Here is a 19082-nt window from a genome sequence, read left to right as displayed (position 1 = left end):
ATTTTCTAGCTGATCACTACTTTTACAAGAGTAATCAGCAATGAAATGTTCAAGCAGACTTGAAGAAGCAATTTGTCAAATTAAACGGACAAGGCTCAGGCAGGAAACCCTAGACCAGTGGTGGGTTGCCCCCGGTTCGCACCCATTCTATAGAACCGGTAGTAAAACCAGTGGGAGGCTCCGCCCACCAACCCTGACATCATCTGAAAGCTTCTGCGCATGCGCAGAAGAGAGCACACATGCACGAGTGAAGCGAGCCCCATTGCGAACCGGTAGTAAAGGTAAGTAGAACCCTCCCCTGCCCTATACCAGTTACCAAGCATCTGAATTTTGATCACATGACTACAGGGATGCCACGGTGGTCATAAGTGTGAAAAATGGTCCTAAATAACTTTTTTTCACTGCCGTTGTAACCGAGAACAGTCACTAAATGAATTGTGGTTGAGGCGAGGCCTACCTGTCCGTGTAGCTTTGGAAAACTTTCTTGAAAATTAGAGGAAATTGATGGTGCATATGGAACAAAAAGTGTCTGCCAGGATAGGACATTGTTTCTGCATCAATGCCTACCACAGGACCTTGATAACAGCTCCCTCCCCCCCCCCTCGGGTGCCTTTTAGTAATATTTTCTGGCTGATCACTATTTTTACAAGAGTACTCAGCAATGAAATGTCCATGTTTTCAGCAGACTTTAGAAACAATTTGTCAAATTAAATGGACAAGGCCATGGATGAACCTTCATCTTAGCTAGTCATACTTAGCAGCTTACAACATAGGACTGAGCCATCCATAAATATTAAACTGGTCCTAATCTGGCATTTTATCTGCTTAGCACACATTTTTTTTTCTTTTTTTTTTTGTATCCATGTTTCAAATTTAGGAATGCAAACAAATTCAGCACGCTTCACCTCCCTCCCTCCTTGTAAGTTGTTTTTCAAAAACGTATATGGCACGTCCACGCTGTTTTCATAGGAACATTTCAGAAAGTGCTCTGTTATTTACCCCACTTTTCTACTAAGAAGCTGTGAACTTGATTTCTGTAGGGTATTTTCATTTTGTATGCAATTCTATGCCGCTTGTTTTGTACATCCCCTCCTTTTTTTCCCCGATCCACAAATGTATCGGAAAACGTTGAGAACTACAAATGCTTAAGAACGTCTTTCAGAAGGTGTGGAATGATAGCATTTCATCCTCAAGTAAAATTTTCCTCTATTCCTAGCAAAATAAGTTGCAAAATAAGAATACTGCGTTTCAAAGTTGTCTCCGTTTTTATGTAGCTCTCATTGTAGCCAATTTGCACATATTTTATGAAAATGATGTAAGGATGTTCAGCCTTCAGTTTGCATTTATCTATTATTAGCAGTTCTTTTTTTTTTTTTAAGGATATAAGCAATTTGGCAATTGTGTGGGAAACAAGCCCTGGATTATAATGGATGCTTCTTTGCCATATCTGAAAACCACACATCAGTGAGTCTTCCACTATTTACCGTTTTTATTGTCTATTGTAAATAAAAGGCATATTTTGTCTAAATTATAGCAATAGCACTTAAGACTTATATACTGTTCCATAGTGCTTTACAGGACTCTCTGAACAGATTCAGCATAATTTCCCCCACCAATCTGGGTCCTCATTTTATCAACCTCAGAAGAATGGAAGGCTGAGTCAACCTTGAGCCGGTCAAGCTCGAACTGCTGGCACTGAGCAGTAAATTAGCCTGCAATACTGCATTCTAACCACTGGGCCACTACAGCTCATTGAAGGTCTGGTCTTTTAATAACTCAGCAGTTGTGGGATTTAGCCGGTTCGAGTCAGTTCAGGCAAACTGGTTGTTAAATTGCTGGCTGGCCCCTCCCCTCCCTGCCCCACCCCTTCCAGGAGTACCCACGCGCCCCATTTTGGCTCCCAGGTAAGTGCAGGGAGGTCTACTAGGCCCAAAATGGGGTGTGGAGGATGTGGCACAGCCCTCCCATGTTTTTGCTCCCAGAAGGCTGCAGGGAGCCCTACTAGGCCCAAAACAGGGCATGGGGGGGTGCAGCGTGCCCCCCCCACATGGCCCATTTTTGCTCCTGGGGGATGCAGGAGGCCAAGTGCTGCCTGTCACACCCCCTGGTCACGCCCACCATGGCCACGCCCACCCAGCTGGTCATTAGGGCAGAAAACCAGTTGTTAAATTATTTGAGTCCCACCACTGTAACTCAGTATATGTTAATATTGAGAGCCAGTGTTGAAATGGCAAAGGTATTTGAGACTGGGTCAGAGAAGACCCAGGGTTGAGATCATTCAGTATTATCGATTCATATTATATAAAGTATTATCGCTCCATGTTAATGTAGAACCAGAACCAACTGCTATTTCTCAAAATGGTTCTTCAATTTTCCCACAGGAGGGACTTTGCATTAAAAGCTCCTACAAGAATTGAGGTCTGTAAATTGTGCTGGCAAATTATTAAAGATTCATAGCCTAAGCTTGCCAATATTATATGCTCCTTTCCATTTCTGTTTTCAATGAATTATAATGTATTGTGATATTTAGATTTTAAACTTGACTGGATATAAATCGAGTGTTATAAACCAGCTTCAGAATTGGCTTGTCTCAATATGTAAGCGCAGCTTCTCCAGGTAGTTATTGAAAAGCAGAAGAATAAGAGAATAACAGCACTGGAAGGGACCTCGGAGGTCTTCTAGTCAAACCCGCAGCTCAAGCAGGAGACCCTATACCATTTCATACAAGTAGCTGTCCAATCTCTTCTTGAAAAGCTCCAGGGATGGAGCACCTACAACTTCTGAAGGCAAGCTGTTCCACTAGTTAATTGTTCCCACTGTCAGGAAATTAGTTCTAGGTTGGATCTATCTTTGATAAGTTTCTATCTGTTATTCTTGTCCTGCCTTTGGCTGCTTTGAAGAATAGACTGATCCCCTCTTCTTGGGGGCAGCCCCTCAAGTATTGGAAGATAGCTATCAAGGAGAGCTATCAAGGAGAGATTCAACCTGGAAATAAGGAGAAATTTTCTAACAGTGAGAACCAACAACCCATGGAAAAGAAGTTGCCTTCGGAAGTTGTGGGAGCTTTATCACTCAAAGCTTTGAAGAAGAGACTGGACTGTCATTGGTCAGAAATGGTGTAGGGTTTCCTGCTTGGGCGTGGGGTTGGACTACAAGATCTACAAGGTCCCTTTCAACTCTGTTAATCTGTATCTGTAGGTCATCTCCTAGTCTTCTCTTCATTAGACTAAACATACCTAGTTCCCTCAATTGTTCATTGTACAGTTTATAATGTAAGTAATACCAGTTGGTTTCAAGTGAGCAGGGGCAAATTCAATTTTTGCTGATCAAGTGCTATCTTTTTCTGTGTTGACAGGCAATGTTTTACTGAGGCTGAATTTTATCTAGTTCTCATTAGTCAGATCTGGACTAATTCAACTCTCTCTACATATATATATATATATATATATATATATATATATATATATATATCGTAAGTATACAGTATATACAGTATATACATATATCATATATACTGGTATATATCGTATGTATATATTGTATGTTATATATATATATATATACTAGCTGGATGCCTGTGCTTCGCTATGAAACTATGTGAGCAAGCTTGATAAATTGACACTTAAAGCCTGAAACTTAATGTAGACTGTGTAACTCCATAGCATCAGAGCATGTTACTTTAAGGCAACTGGCAGTTGGAACAGAGTTCTTTTCAGGTGGGGAGGAGAAGTAGAACGTCTAACTCCTTAACTTCAGAGCGTGTTAATATACTGTTTATGAATATACTGTATATCAAATATTAATGATCTGATGGTCATTTTGAAAAATCCTTTCTTAGCAAGCACCTAGAAGCCAAGAGGAACATATGTGCCAAATTTCAAGTTTGTAGGCTTTACAGTTCTGGAGATTTCGTGATGAGTGAGTGGTATTTGGTTTTTATATATATACAGATATAATCACCAACAATTTTTCACATGTCATTTGTTCAGATCTCTTCCTTTCTTCCAACCGAAAGAAACCATGGTTTCTTCCAATACACTTTAATACATCCATTTTCTTAAAAAATTCTCGATTGGGGCCCAAGGATATTATAATATTCTCCATGTATATATACACTGTAATGATGCTAAAAATAATTTAAGGCTTGTAGGCGTGAACCTTGTTACCGAGGTTGTGCCGTTTGAAATATACATGGACCATGCAGCAAGTGAACATTTTAAAATTAATTTCTAAACTGGGAAATCATTATCTTCAACTTTAGCTCTTGCAGGGTGCCGACACTTACTTAAAGTGGAACTAAACTGGTTACCTCTTCAAAAATAGAGGCAATTACAGATCAATACTGCAGATCTCTTGTAATTGAGCCCATTCACCATTATTATTTCCTCCTCATTAATAATTTTTAAACTTCGGTTATCAACGGCACTCTAAGAAATTATTTCCTTGTCTCAAGCCAGAACAATATATTATGAAGGTTTTTCCTCTTCTCCTTTCTTCTTGATAGAACAAATATGGGGCTGTAACCTCTTTCCGTTTATCCTCCATTTATTAATTTATTCATGTTTATGCTGCTATATAAAGTCTCTGTGTGTGTATGTTTGTGTGTGTGTAAAAGATAAAGGAGTTCCTGTGGATTTTACTCTTCTAGTTGTTGCTGATTGTAGGGGGAAGTGCTCATTTCCGTTTCAAGGCCAAAGCCAGCGCTGTCTGAAGACATTTCTGTGGTTATGTGGCCAACCTATTCTCCAAAGTACCTGCGGGTAGGACAAGAAGCAAGAGATGGAAGCTAATCAAGGAGAGAAGCAACCTAGAACTAAGGAGAAATTTCATCATCAGTGGAACGACTTGTCTCCAGAAGTTGTGAATGCTCCAACAGAGCAGGGGGTTGGACTAAGAAGACCTACAAGCAGTGGTGGGATTCAAATGATTTAACAACTGGTTCTCTGCCCTAATGATTTCTTCCAGCAACCAGTTCACCAAACTGCTCAGAAAGTTAACAACCGTTTCTCCCGAAGTGGTGTGAACTGGCTGAATCCCACCACTGCCTACAAGGTCCCTTCCAAATCTGTTATTCTGCAGTCCGATTTCCGAGGTCCCTTCCTCTATGATTCTGTGGTTCAATCTTGTGACCATGGGCTCCTAAATACCATGGACCAAAGGGAGGAGGGACAGGGGTTGGAATATTTAAGCTTGACTCAGCCTTCCATCCTTCCAAGGTTAGTAAAATGAGGACCCAGATTGTTGGGAGCAATATGCTGTTCCGTAAATGGCTTAGAGAGGACTATAAAGCACTGTGAAGCAGTATATTGTTATCTCTATGTCTATGTCTATGTCTATGTCTATGTCTATGTCTATGTCTATGTCTATGTCTATGTCTATCTCTATCTCTATTTCTATCTCTATATTAATTTTTAAAATTAAGAAATTAATTCTTAATTTTTAAGTGTTTTTATAGTTATTTTTTGAGTGTATTGTGAGCTGCCCTGGGTCTTTGGAGAGGGGCGGCATATAAATTGAATAAATAAATAAATAAATAAATAAATAAATAAATAAATAAATAAATAAATAAATAAATAAATAAATAAATAAATAAATAAATAAATAAATAAATAAATAAATAAATAAATAAATAAATAAATAAATATCTCTATCCATCTATCTATGTGTCGAAGTGCTACCCTGTTTTCCCCAAAATAAGACATCCCCTGATACTAAGCCCAAGTGCTTATTTCAGGGTTCAAAAAAATATAAGACAGGGTTTTATTTTCAGGGAAACACGGTATTGCTATTAATTTTATAATATAAAAATATTATTAAGCCACCAAGATCTACTATCTGATCATGTGTTTTTATTTCAAAATCATTTGTGCATCACAGATTCCTTGAACCAGTACCTTCTTTGTTGAATCAAAGCATCAGATATACCCAGGTTTTCAATATTTTGTTATAAGAGCCATGGTGGCGCAGTGGTTAGAATGCAGTACTGCAGGCTAATTCACTGCTGACTGCCAGCAGTTCGATTCTGACCAGTTCAAGGTTGACTCAGCCTTCCATCCTTCCGAGGTCGGTCAAATGAGGACCCAGATTATTGGGGGCAAGAGGCTGACTCGCTAAAGCCGCTTAGAGAGGGCTGTAAAGCACTGTGAAGCGGTATATAAGTCTAAGTGCTGTTGCTATTGCTATTGACTCAGCCTTCCATCCTTCCAAGGTTGGTAAAATGAGGACCCAGATTGTTGGGGGCAATTATGCTGACTCTGTAAAACCAGTTATAGAGGGCTGTAAAAGTACTGTGAAGTCGTATAGAAGTCTATTGCTATTGCTATTGGAATAGAAACTCGAGTCCAGAGAACAGATAAAGCAGGAAACAAGACAGATCTTGGTTTGCTGAGCTCCTCACTCATTGTCCAACCAATGTTTAGCAATTCTGATGGGCTACTGAACAGACAGCTCAAGCCTGAGATGAGTAATCTCCCCGAGTCCCTCTTCAGCAGGCAATGAAAGCGAGGCTCCACTTTGAAAATTCTTTTCCCCATCATGCAAACTGACAAAGGCATACTTTTCAAAAACCCACAGCCAATCTGTTGATCATTACTTATTTACAAAGGCCTTCAGGCAGAAAGTCCTGTAAAAACCATACTTGATACGATATACACTAGCTGTTTCGGCTTGTGGGAGGAGGGGGAGGAGGGGTGGGGAGGGCAGGAAGTTCCCCCTAAGGCTACCTCCAACCATCACTTTCCATTGCACATAAAATGTACCGTGTAACACTAAAGTATTTAATATATATGGTATAATATATCTACGGGAAAGGCATCTGTGTAGAACTGTGTTAGCCCGTATTTGGTAATTTGATGTTTTGCTGAAGGCAATGACTTGAAAAAGCCTCCACCTTGCATTGAGGACCTGTCATCTTAGTACCCATGAGCCAGTAGAATAAAGAAGTACCCTAAAGCAGCAAAACTTTGACACAGCTTTGAAGCATATGAAAACAGTAGAACTCCCCAGAATTATTATGACTCCAGATCAAAGAAATGAAGCATACTTTACATAGCAAACAGGGACACAGCACATCACTCCAAACGGTACCGGGTTCTCTGCCCTCTCGCTCTTTTTTTCCCCCTTTCTTTTTCTTTTATTTCACATTTATATCCCTAAATTTAAGAGATAACAGAAGGACTGGGGGGGGGGATTTCTCTCTCTCTTTCTCACTTCTCTGTCAAATTTCACACAAACAGAAATTATTAGAGATGAGATAGAGATAAGATAAGGGATGCAAGGATGTACCCAGTGGTGGGATTCAGCCGGTTATGTCCGGTTCGAGCAAATCGGTAGTGGTGACTGCGGGAGGCTCCGCCCACCCACCCGGACATAATGCGCGAGCACTGCGCATGCGTGCACATTCACATTTGTGAGACAGTAGGGAAGGTAAGGGAATCCCACTTCTGGATGTACCCCAGCAATGGATGAAATAAGTGCATTCTGGACTCATCTTATTCCCTCTCTAGCATAAACCTAGAGGTAAATTAGTCCTGCATCCGCAAGGATTAGCAACACTGGGATAATGTTTTGAGTAACTACACAAAGCAGCAATCGCCATTGAACAGAAAAAGAACAGAAAGATGCAAACCCCTCTTGCCAAGCTCTCTTTCCCTGCCCTTACATTCTAACTTCCAAATGAAAATAGGTGTATTTTGAGGAAATACACTGTAGATTTCGGGAGCAACCAATTCCCTGAGCAAAGCAGGAAACGGCGTGTGTCTGAATTGCCATGTATCACCTGGTTTTAATCTCCCTTTTTCTTGGCTTGCCTCTTTTTGAAACCCCCAAAATTGTAAGGCACGGGACACTGAGAAACCTGGATCCGGCCTATTCCATCTTCCAAGCCCTGATTATTTTATGCTTCCTACTTTGTAAAAGTGCCACCATTGGGAAAGGTCCCTCATCCACGAGGAAGTCAGACTTTAAAACCCCAAGTATAAGGAAATTCAGACGATTTCAGAAGACACTCCTGTTTTATAATCAGACATTTTTGCCTCCAAGAAAATTCAGGAATAATACTGAATAAAAGAGAAACAAAAGAGCACTCTCCAAATTCTGTATAATCTGTTTACAAATGAATCTTAGTTGTTTGTTCCTGCTCTTTAAGACTTTCAATCCTAGCAGAAACCCTTGTAGGAACAAAGTGTTCGGAACACTTTAACAACACCTTAACCACCACAACAACAATACCTCTCATAATTAATGCAATTTTTAGTCCCAGGACGAGGACGTTCGTTTTGAACTTTGCTTGGGAAAGCGCCCAAGATTCATTATCCTGTCCTCCCTCCCCATCCCGTCCTCTCTCCCCATCCTCTTTTTAAAGAATCATTCCAAATCAATTAGAGGAAATTTGATTTCAATCGACAGGATAAAAAGGAAGGTAATATTCAGGTTCATTTCTGATTGCGGTGATACATCTCGCGTACGGTTTTAAGTACAGAAAACAGCACTCGGAGGGATTTCGACAAGAAGAGAATTGCCCGAAGCAAACTCACCCCACGGATTTCTCGGATTGGTTAGCGCTATCATTAGTGTCACTGCTGTTTAAGAACTACATACAGACAGGCTGGGTGACAGCTAAGACTTTAAAGCCTGTGTATTTTTCAAACAGTTTTTCAAACTGTTTTCTGTGACAGATTTTTTTTTCTTCCCAAGCTCTATCATTAACTGCTGACAAGCTGACAGAATAAATACTCCAGCGTTTCAGAAACCGTCTAACAATCTTTTACTTTTTTGAACACCCTGCCATGAATCTTTTTTGCCCCCCCCCTCCTTAGGTTATTTTTTTTGGGGGTGGGGTTGTCGGTGAGATTGTTGTCTTGAGGGGGAAGAGATAAAGATATGAGCGACTTAGGACCTCACCTTATCAGTTTGGGCGAAGAGTTGGGCGAATTCCTCATGCCTCCGTTCCGTTGCTTCCTTTTGGGTGACAACGTCGTCAGCTGTTCGTCTTCAACTAGAAACACAAGCAGCTTGTGAGGTTATGACCAGCTCAGCCTTGGAAATACAGGCGAAATAGCCAACAATAACCCTCCCACTTCCATTCACACCATCTTAAGTAATTGTTATTATTACTATGTTTCCCCGAAATAAGACCCTGTCTTATATTTTTTTGAACCCCGAAATAAACACTTGGCCTTATTTTTGGGGAGGTCTTATTATTTTGGGGCGCGTGGAGCAAGATGGGGCTCCTTCTTGCCGTCTTACCTGATTTCCAGCTCTGCGTTTAAATATTTTCGGGGAGGGCTTATTTTCAGGGGGGAAGCTTATTTTAGCGCATGCACTCAAAAGCTCAATTGGGATTATTATCAGGGGATGTCTTATTTTCGGGGAAACAGAGTGTTGTTGTTGTTGTTGTTGTTGTTGTTGTTGTTGTTGTTATTATTATTATTATTATTATTATTATTATTATTATTATTATTATTATTATTATTATGTTGAATAAAGCCCATCCTGAAGTTGGTGAAAAGAGATTGGGTTGAAAACTCAAGGAAAAAGAAAAGAAACAAGATTACTTGAAGTTATTCTTGATAGGCTTCATTTTTTAAAAAAATCCTTTAAAAAAAACAAACCTCAAGATACATTTTCAAAAATACAAAAAAACAAAAACAACCCCCCCCCCCAGAAATCAGGACTGTGATGCAAAGTTTAGGTATGTAATTCAGAAATTAAACATCAAAACTGCCAGAAGGAACTTGGTTAAAGTAACTGGATTTCCATTTTTTTAAAATACCCAATCAGAGCATTCCAGGAAATTTTTAAATCCTTCAAGCCTTGATTTTAAATGCTGCAATAAATTAAAGTATTTTGTCCTTGATTTCAAAATGAGATGTCATCATAGGATGAAATCCATGTAGCCAATGGACAAAAGGAATGGATTTATAAAAATGGGCACGAAGTTTGAAGAATTAGCAAAAAAAAAGCTACAGATGCTTTAAGAGTTGTTTGTTATTATTGTATCCTTTGGCAAAATTGTACAGCATAGCACCTTTGACACGACACCAGCCTTCCTAAGGAGCTATAACTCAGTATCGTTATTACAGTAAGAGTTATTATTAATGGATCGGTATTTTCGTTTATTAGAAGCTTCTAGTTTAGCAAAAACGCTTCTGCGTTCAAAGAAAGCAAACAAATTACTATCCCAAAGTGAACAGGAAATGAGACCAATACAAAACAGTACGTTAAGAACAGTAACAACAAAACAGTGCAATAAATCATTTCACTGGAAGAAAGAAGAATAAAATGTAAAAGAAAGGAGTAGGACAGTGAGGAGGGAAGAGACGAGGGAACTGTTTTCACTGAAAATGAATATCAGACTATAGAGAATCGAGAGAAATTTAAGGCTAACATCTAAATTGCATTTTTAATAGGTTTACAATATGGTTGTGGGCAGTTGGAAACTCATATATTAAGCCCCTCTCTGGATATTTTTTCTGTAGTTTACATCTTTCCATCCGTCAGCGGGGCCTTCCCTCTGTCTAACTTTATAAAGTCATCCATGTCCCAATCTAGAGCAGAAGCTTAAATATCCTGCAATGATTATAGGAAAACAAGAAGTGAAAACCTCCTAAGCAAAACATTACAATGATTGGCTTTGAACAGTAGATCCAATTTCCTCAATTTTATAAAAGCAAATTTGTGTGTGTGTGTGTGTGTATGTGTGTGTATGTACACACACACACACACATGTATGTATGTATGCATGTATGCATGCATGCATGCATGTAAAAAAGAAACAGACATTCTGCAAACTCTGGAACTAAAATAATTAAAATTTTATTCTACTAAGCTTTCATCAGCCATCTGCTGACATTGTCAGAGTATTAAACTACCATTACAGAGATCTCTGCCTTTATATGTCGTTAGTTAATGTCGGCAGTTCGGCGGTTCGAATCCCTAGTGCCGCGTAATGGGGTGAGCTCCCATTACTTGTCCCAGCTTCTGCCAACCTAGAAGTTCGAAAGCACATAAAAAATGCAAGTAGAAAAATAGGCACCACCTTCAGTGGGAAGGTAACAGTGTTCCTTGGGCCTTTGGCGTTTAGTCATGCTGGCCACATGACCAAGGAGATATATATACACCTCGACTTACAACAGTTCATTTAGTGACCGTTCAAATTTACAACAGCACTGGAAAAAAGTGACTTATGACCATTTTTTTTTCACAGTTACGACCTTTGTAGCATCCCCGTGTTCATGGGATCAAAATTCAGATGCTTGGCAACTGGTTCATATGTACGATGGTCACAGTGTCCCCGGGGGTCATGTGATCCCCTTTTCACAACCTTCTGATGAGCAAAATCAATGGGGAAGCGAGATTCACTGAACTGTGTTACTCACTTAACACCTACAGTGATTCACTTAACACCGGTGGCAAAAAAGGTTGCAAAATGGGGCAAAACTCACTTAACAAATCTCTCACTCAGCAACAGAAATTTTGGGCTCAATTGTGGTCGTAATTCGAGGACTACCTATGTATACACACGCGCACCCACACAGACACACACAGACACACACACACACACACACACACACACACACACACACACAGAGTGTATATGTGTCAGTGTGTGTGTATAAATTATACAGAGTATATGTATATATACATATATACATATATACACTGCTCAAAAAAATAAAGGGAACACAAGCTGAAGACATCCGAGATCTGAATGAATGAAATAGCCTTATTAAATACTTTGTTCGTTACATACAGTAGTTTTGTGTTCCCTTTAGTTGTTTGAGCAATGTATAAACTACTGTATGTAAAGAACAAAGTATTTAATAAGGCTATTTCATTCATTCAGATCTTGGATGTCTTCTGCTTGTGTTCCCTTTATTTTTTTTGAGCAGTATACATATACATATATACATATATATTCATATTCCATTCTTTGCACAACACAGACTTAGAAAAGTTCAAGCTGTTTTGTTAGTTTCTTTGTTTTTAAGGCAAGGCACAGCCAGATAAGATGCTGATAGATATGACTGGTTCTAGAACAGATTGAAATATATCACTGGGCTTCCAAGTTCATTTAAACCAGAGGTCCTCAAACTTGGCAGCTTTAAGACTTGCGGACTTCAACTGCCAGAATTCTCCAGCCAGCTGGCTGGACAATTCTGGGAGTTGAAGTCCGCAAGTCTTAAAGCTACCAAGTTTGAAGAGCTCTGATTTAAACAAACAAACAAGCAAACACTTATCAATGAGCCCCAAAAGTTCTTTTATCCAGTGGAATTGTGCATGCTCTCTATTATTTATGAATGGGCAAAACCCCCCCACATTTTTCCCCTAATCCTTGTTGTCATAAGACAGCATTACCGAAATCCCGAACACCTCCTTTAATTTTACGCATTTATTCCGTTCCACATAAAGTAACCCTCGGCATTTCTTCAGCTGCAAACTGCCTCTTAAAACCCACTCTTGTGTTACATAGCACTAATGGAGGCCCCCCTTTTTAATAACATCTATTTATGACACTATAAGACAAAGCTTTGTTGGTAATCCACGCACAAATGCCTTTAGGGCATCATCCCAACCCAATACAGCTCCCGTGGTTTTTAGCAGGCAAAAAAAAATAAACAAACATCCAAGCTGTTGCTCAAATTTCTCCCTTGAAATTCCAAGAGATTGTTAATTGTTTAATGGTGATTGGAGGATGACGTCAACTGGGATTGGATGAATTGCAATTGAATTCAAGTCAGTAAAATGAATGGGGAACTCAGTAATGCTAGTGGGTCCAAATGGGTATGGGGTCCCATTCAATGATTCTCAGGTAGGGCTCAAATAGCAATAGCAATAGCACTTAGACTTGTATACCGCTTCATGGTGCTTTGCCAGACATTGTATTTGCTGGTTTTCCGAACTACTCAAAATTTCCGCTACAGGTTCTCCAGAACCTGTCAGAACCTGCTGAATAGCACCCCTGCTCTTGCTCCCAACAATCTGGGTCCTCATTTTACCCACCTTGGAAGGATGGAAGGCTGATTCAATAGCAATAGCACTTATATACCGCTTCACAGTGTTTTAAAGCCTCTCTAACCATTTTATAAAGTCAGCCTATTGCCCCCAACAATCTGGGGCTTCATTTGACCAACCTCGGAAGGATGGAAGGTTGAATCAATAGCAATAGCAATGACCAAGATTGACTTCATTGGCTTAATCATCTGGCACTGTGTCCAGCCTTAAAGATGGCTTGGAGGGAACTCAAACTCTGTTACATCTCCACCATTACTTCAGCCACTTAGAAAGCTCACTGGTGGACTGGTGGAGAATCTTTTAAGACAACCACATTTGTCTTTCAGTACTGCCAAATTTGCAGTTAAATAGTCATGCTTCAACCAAAGTTGTAAAAATTAGGAAACACAATGCCATGGTTGGCTTGGAATGAGACAACTCGCTGCGGTGAATTCACCCCAGCCAAACCACCACAGGACAACTTGCTGCGGCCAGTTGTGCTGGAGGGACACAAAAATGCTTGGAAATTAAAGGAACAGAAAGAGGACATCCATTGTGGGTCTCACTCTATATCAAACTTTGACCCATCCCTTCCTCCCTCCCTCCCTCTCTCCATCCATCCATCCATCCATCCATCCATCCATCCATCCATCCATTGCTCTGTCAGATCAAGCAGCAACCTGTTTCCTATAGTACAATTTAAATAGCAAAGCCTCAATTTAAGTGGTTTCAACATTGAATGTTAGCCAAATTTCTTTGGCTATGGAATTCAGAAATCCATATGTATGCTTGCCTGTTTTATTAAGCTTGGGCATCACAGTTCAAATAACATTTGCTGGGTTACAACAATGACAGGAACAGATGCACGCTGCACTGTGTTTTCAAACTGAAATGGAATTAAGTGTAAGTTACAATCAATTTGCTTGACACATTAAGCCACTTCAGTTTCACAATGGAGACTTCAGACAAAAGCTTTCCCATTGCCCAACTTTCTGGACTTCAAGATAAGCTGCACCCGAGATTGACCTGGGTTGATATGATCATGGATCTCTTCTATCCTGCCTTCTGCCCCATGTCAAAACAAGCGCTGGTGAAATTGATTAGCAATTAATTAGCAACCAGCCAATTATTAACAAGATGCCAGATTGCTTAGCTTGGGGTTTTTTGGGGAGCGGGGGAAGGGGGGCTGGAGACAAGAAGGACTGTCAGCTTCAGAGGCAGAAGTTTCCCTGAAAGAAAATTCCTGGTTGAAGGAAATTACTGAGATATACTAGAACTGCTGGGAGGAGAGGTGGGGGTTTGGCGGTTAAAGACACTGAGCTTGTCAGATGAAAAATGGACAGTCCAGGTTTGAGACCCGAGTGCTGCTCGATGGGGTGAGCTCCTGTTCCTGTCCCAGCTCCTGCCCACTGAGCAGTTTGAAAGCATGCATATGCAAGTAGATGAATAGGTACCACTTCGGTGGGAAGGTAACAGCATTCTGTGCACCTTTGGGGTATAGCTGTGGTGGCCACATGACCACGGAAAATGCCTTCAGACAACGCTGCCTCCCTCGGTCAAGAAACAGAAGTCAGCACTGTGTTGGACATGGTTCGACAGGGAAGCCTCTACCTGACTAGAATTGCTACAGATATAAGCCATATCAACAGATGCTATTTGATTAAAAAAACAACAACCAGAAACTCTACATAGCAATCATCAGTGACTAAGAAGCCCACCACCAGTACTCTTTTGAAAATGGCCGGAACTAAAGATGAATATGACTTTCCCCCCTTTCTCATTAATGCTCAGCAACACAAACTATCTGTCAGCCCGAATGAAATCAAAACCCCAAGGCCAGGGGATTCCTCAAAGTATAAATTTATTAGGCCTGTCATATTGGCACAGCTGGTGAAAACCAGACTCTGAATCTCCCCGGGTTTTCCCCACCCAACTCAAAATCCAAAGTTCTTCCCCCCATTACACACAATCACCACATGCCCCAATCAGGTCACAGTCCCAAACCTGAATGACTCCCATCCATGCCCCTCCTAGGTGCTGGCAAGAGTGTCCTTGGTTCCCAGAAGAAAGAATGTTACTTTGGCTACATAGTTCCCCAGCTATCTCAATTCCCCTCTCCCTTTTTCACAGCTCTATCCAGCCTCACTGTGGCAACCCTGAAGATGTTCCAAGATGGCTCCATGGTTGACCCTATCCTGTTGGTCCAGTGGCCCCCAAATGTTTGGGCATCAGGGACCAGTTCTGTGGAGAGGTTTTTCCATGGACCAGAGGGGGCGTGGATTCACGTGCTGCCTGAATCCCATGGATAGGGCTTCACTTGTTTGCGCAGACCGGTTTCTGGCATGCCGTGGACTAGTACTGGCTCACAGACTGGAGGTTGGGGACCCCTGTGTTAGTCTACTTATGGAAAAGATGAGTGGTGTATAACTTAACAAGGAAATCCGTAGATATAGATTACACCACCCATTTGATGTAAGACTAGACACATTAGAGAAGAAGGTGTTGTGGCCCGCCAGCAGCCAGTAGAGCTGGTGGCAGACTCAGACAGTGAGGAAGCTGGGGAGGAACATGGGCCAGTCCTGGAGTCTGGGGAAGGCTCTGATGAGGGCTCTGCATCAGAGGCAGAGAGGGGGCCAGGGCCGTATGCAAGTTATCAGTTGCCTTCGGAGCCAGACATCAGTGAGGCAGATGAAGAGCTGGAGCCTGTTCCCAGTGTGTGCATGCGCAGAGTTGTCAGACGAAGGGAACAGCTAAAGAACAAGGGTCGCCTTGGGAGTAAGGCCACAGGTGGATGATGAATGGCCCCTCCCAGAGGGAATAAAAGAGGAGCGAAAGGGGAGTGGAGTTTGCAGGAGACAATTAGTTTGCTTAATTGGTTCGTGACTCTCCGAGACTCTTTGCCAAGTTTTGAAGATATCGGCCTGGCAGCTCTCCAAGCCAGATAAGGTTTGTGACTGTAAATTCTCCTTTGAAAGACTTTGCTGGATGTGAATGAGAGGAATTCACAGTAACTTAATAAAAAGGGTTTTTTTTGTTGGGACAAGGAATCTGCTTCACGCTCTTGGGAAGCCTAGGTCAGAGCAGAAGGGAAAATATGATTTAAGGCATAATTCTAAGTCTACAGTTGGAATTAGACAGTAATTAGGCAGTCATTCTAGAACTAGACAGTAATTCTAGGTCTACCTAACTGTACCGGTAATCCTCAATTTACGACCCAGAACTGAGCCCAAAATTTCTGCTGCTAAGCGAGGCAGTTGTTAAGTGAATTTTGCCTCGTTTCACGACCTTCCTTGCCAGGGTCGTTAAGTGAACCACTGCAGTTGTCAAGTTAGTAACCCGGTTGTTAAGTGAATTTGGCTTCCCTACTAACTTTGCTTTTTCAGAAGTTCGCAAAAGATGTTCCCATGACCCCAGCACACTGCAACCGTCATAAATATGAACCAGTTGCCAAGTGTCTATATTTTGATCATGTGACCACGGGGAAGCTGCAATGGTCATAAGTAAGAAGAATGGCCCTAAGTCAATTTTTCAGTACCGTTGTAACTTTGAACGGTCACTAAATGAACTGTTGCAAGTGGAGAGCAGCCTGCACTTCAGCCCAGGGTCTAAACCTACCAAGCCAGAATAATAGTTTTTTCAGATTCACCTGACTCTAATAGATCTAAATAGATCACAAGCAAACGTTCTATGTGAAATCTAAGGCATTGTGCAGATATAGTATCTCATTCTTTTCTTTGATATTTACTGGCTATATCAGGAGTGTCAAACTCAAGGCCCATGGGCCGCATCCAGCCTGCAGGGTGCTTAAATCTGGCCCATGGGGCTGCCCTGGAAACAGCAAAGGACTGGCCCAGGGGTGCCTCTGCCAGCAAAAACAGAGCTTGGGAGGGTCCATTTTCGGCCACGACAGCCTCCTGCAGCTCTGTTTTCGCTGGCAGAGGGCTAGCAAAACAAACTAAAAACAGAACAAAAGGAGGAATGTTTCCCCTTTTGCATTTGAGCATCTATTGTGGCCCCGCCCTCTGAGCCTATCTCATCGGAGGAAGAAGGCTCCGATCATGAGGGAGAGGAGTCAGCCAGGCCTCCCTCTCCAGGCCCCTCCCCTCTGGCACTGTCTCAGGTGCCGGCCGAGGAAGGGGAGATTGGCCAGGAGCCAGGTGTCTCAGATGAGAGTGAGGAAGGAGAGCCGTCGTTCCTGGATGCACGCCAACGAAGGCGTGATAAACGGTTGCAGCAGTTAAGGAGGCGTGCTAGGGATTAGAACTGAGTCACTGGACCACACCCCAGAGACTATATAAGAGAGGGTGGTGGCTGGTAAAACTCCGTGACAAACAAAAACTAACTCTGGCTAGTCACTTGAACTAGTCACTAGCGGGCCACAACAGCATCCAAGAAAGGACAGGAAAGGAGAAAGGGAAAGAGGAAACAACAAGAAAAAGAAGGAGAGATGAGAAGAGAGCAAGGAAGGAAAAGGAAGGAAAGAGGGGAAGGAAGAATAAAGGAGAAGGAAGAGGGAAGAGGGAAGAGGGAGGGAGGGAAGGAAGGAAGGAAGGAAGGAAGGAAGGAAGGAAGGAAGGAAGGAAGGAAGGAGATTATAATGAGAGTGAGGAAGGGTCTGAGGGAAGTCCTGCTTTAGCACTTGGCCACCACAGGTGCCCCCAACACGAGTGACTCGAGCTGGCCACACCCACCCTGGCCATGCCCACCCCGGCCTCCTGAGGTCAAACATAATCCTGATGTGGCCCTCAATGAAATCAAGTTTGGCACCCCTGGGCTACATGGTAGATAATTTTAATAACTATTGTCATAGAACCTTTTTTTTTTTTTTAAACACAGCCCGTTTGGCTAATTGCTATCTCTGTGCCCAGGGCAGTTTCTGCTCCATTCCTGTTGAATGAGCATTTGCCATAACTAAAGAGGAGTTTTATGTAGCTTTAATTTAAATACAACAAGGCAGAATACCAGCATCGTATTTGGAAACAAATGGTCGAAACCAGTTTCTGTGTACCAGCTTACAAGCAGCAATGTAATTAAGATATTTTTTTTTGTTTAAAAAAAGGGGGGGAGGGGAAATCCCCTCCAACAGCCACTATCCCTGCCCAATAATCACGACTCCCTAGATGATAATGCAGGATTAATGTGCGCTAATGGCGAGAACCTTATAATTTTTTTATCCTCAGATTGCCATAATTATCATGAACTGTGACTGTAAATTGGCAGAAACCGTAATTTTTGCCGTTTACTTCCTCACCCACAGCTACCACTTCAGTTAACCTCGCTAAAACCAAAGAGTGCCATTATTGTAACTGTAATGTTCCATAAAATGCCAGACTTGGCGGTTCCATCTTACCCAATACAGATAGTCCTCAGTTCGCTTAGTGACCGTTCAAATTTACAACAGCACTGGAAAAAAATGACTTATGACCATGTTTCACCCCAACGACCGCTGTGGCATCCCCATGGTTGCATGATTTACACATGGGTGCTTGACAAATGACTCACATTTATGACGGTTGTCGTGTCCCGGGGTCATGTGATCCCCTTTTGCGACCTTCTTGACAAGCAAAGTCAACGGGGAAGCTGGATTCACTTAACAACCATGTTATTAATTTCACAGCGATTCGCCTAACAAGATGCAGCAAGGAAAAAAAATGAGGCAAAACTCACTTACCTACTGTCTCACTTAGCAACAGAAATGTTGGATTCAATTGTGGTCATAGGATGAGGGCTACCTGTGATAAATCCCAAAGGTGCTTTTTCAAGAGGCAACTGGACTTTCCTGTTTTTCTTGGAAGATGTCTCGCTTTTCATCCAAGAAGCTTCTTCAGCTAGTTGAAGCTAGCTGAAGAAGCTTCTCGGATAAGAAGCAAAACATCTTCAAAGCAAAACAAGAGAGTCCAGTTGCCTCTTGAAAAAGCACCTTTGGAACAACTGAGAATCTCCATAGATGCCTGTAACAAAGCTCAAAATCCCTTTATTTACGGCATACTTATTATCTCCAAAAGAACCAATTGCCAAGGCACCTCATCACTGCCCTTACGCTTGGCAAAACAGCAAATCTTTTTTTATATTTTTTTTTTCCTGATAAT

General features: G+C 41.6%; 1 protein-coding gene across 1 annotated transcript in view; it reads right to left on the bottom strand.

The window, feature by feature from the left end:
* Positions 1 to 19082, bottom strand: part of KCNMA1 (potassium calcium-activated channel subfamily M alpha 1) — a 643121-nt gene that overhangs the window by 87924 nt on the left and 536115 nt on the right. The window contains 1 exon segment of the mRNA XM_070946116.1: positions 8902 to 8995. Coding sequence (XP_070802217.1) covers positions 8902 to 8995 — 94 coding nt within the window.

The sequence above is a fragment of the Pituophis catenifer genome, unplaced genomic scaffold, assembly GCF_029215685.1.
Source record: "Pituophis catenifer annectens isolate HBS135680 unplaced genomic scaffold, rPitCat1.0.hap2 SCAF_6, whole genome shotgun sequence".
Lineage (NCBI taxonomy): Eukaryota > Metazoa > Chordata > Lepidosauria > Squamata > Colubridae > Pituophis > Pituophis catenifer.
The sequence above is the reverse complement of the archived record's forward strand: the minus strand, read 5'-3'. Positions and strand labels throughout refer to the sequence as shown.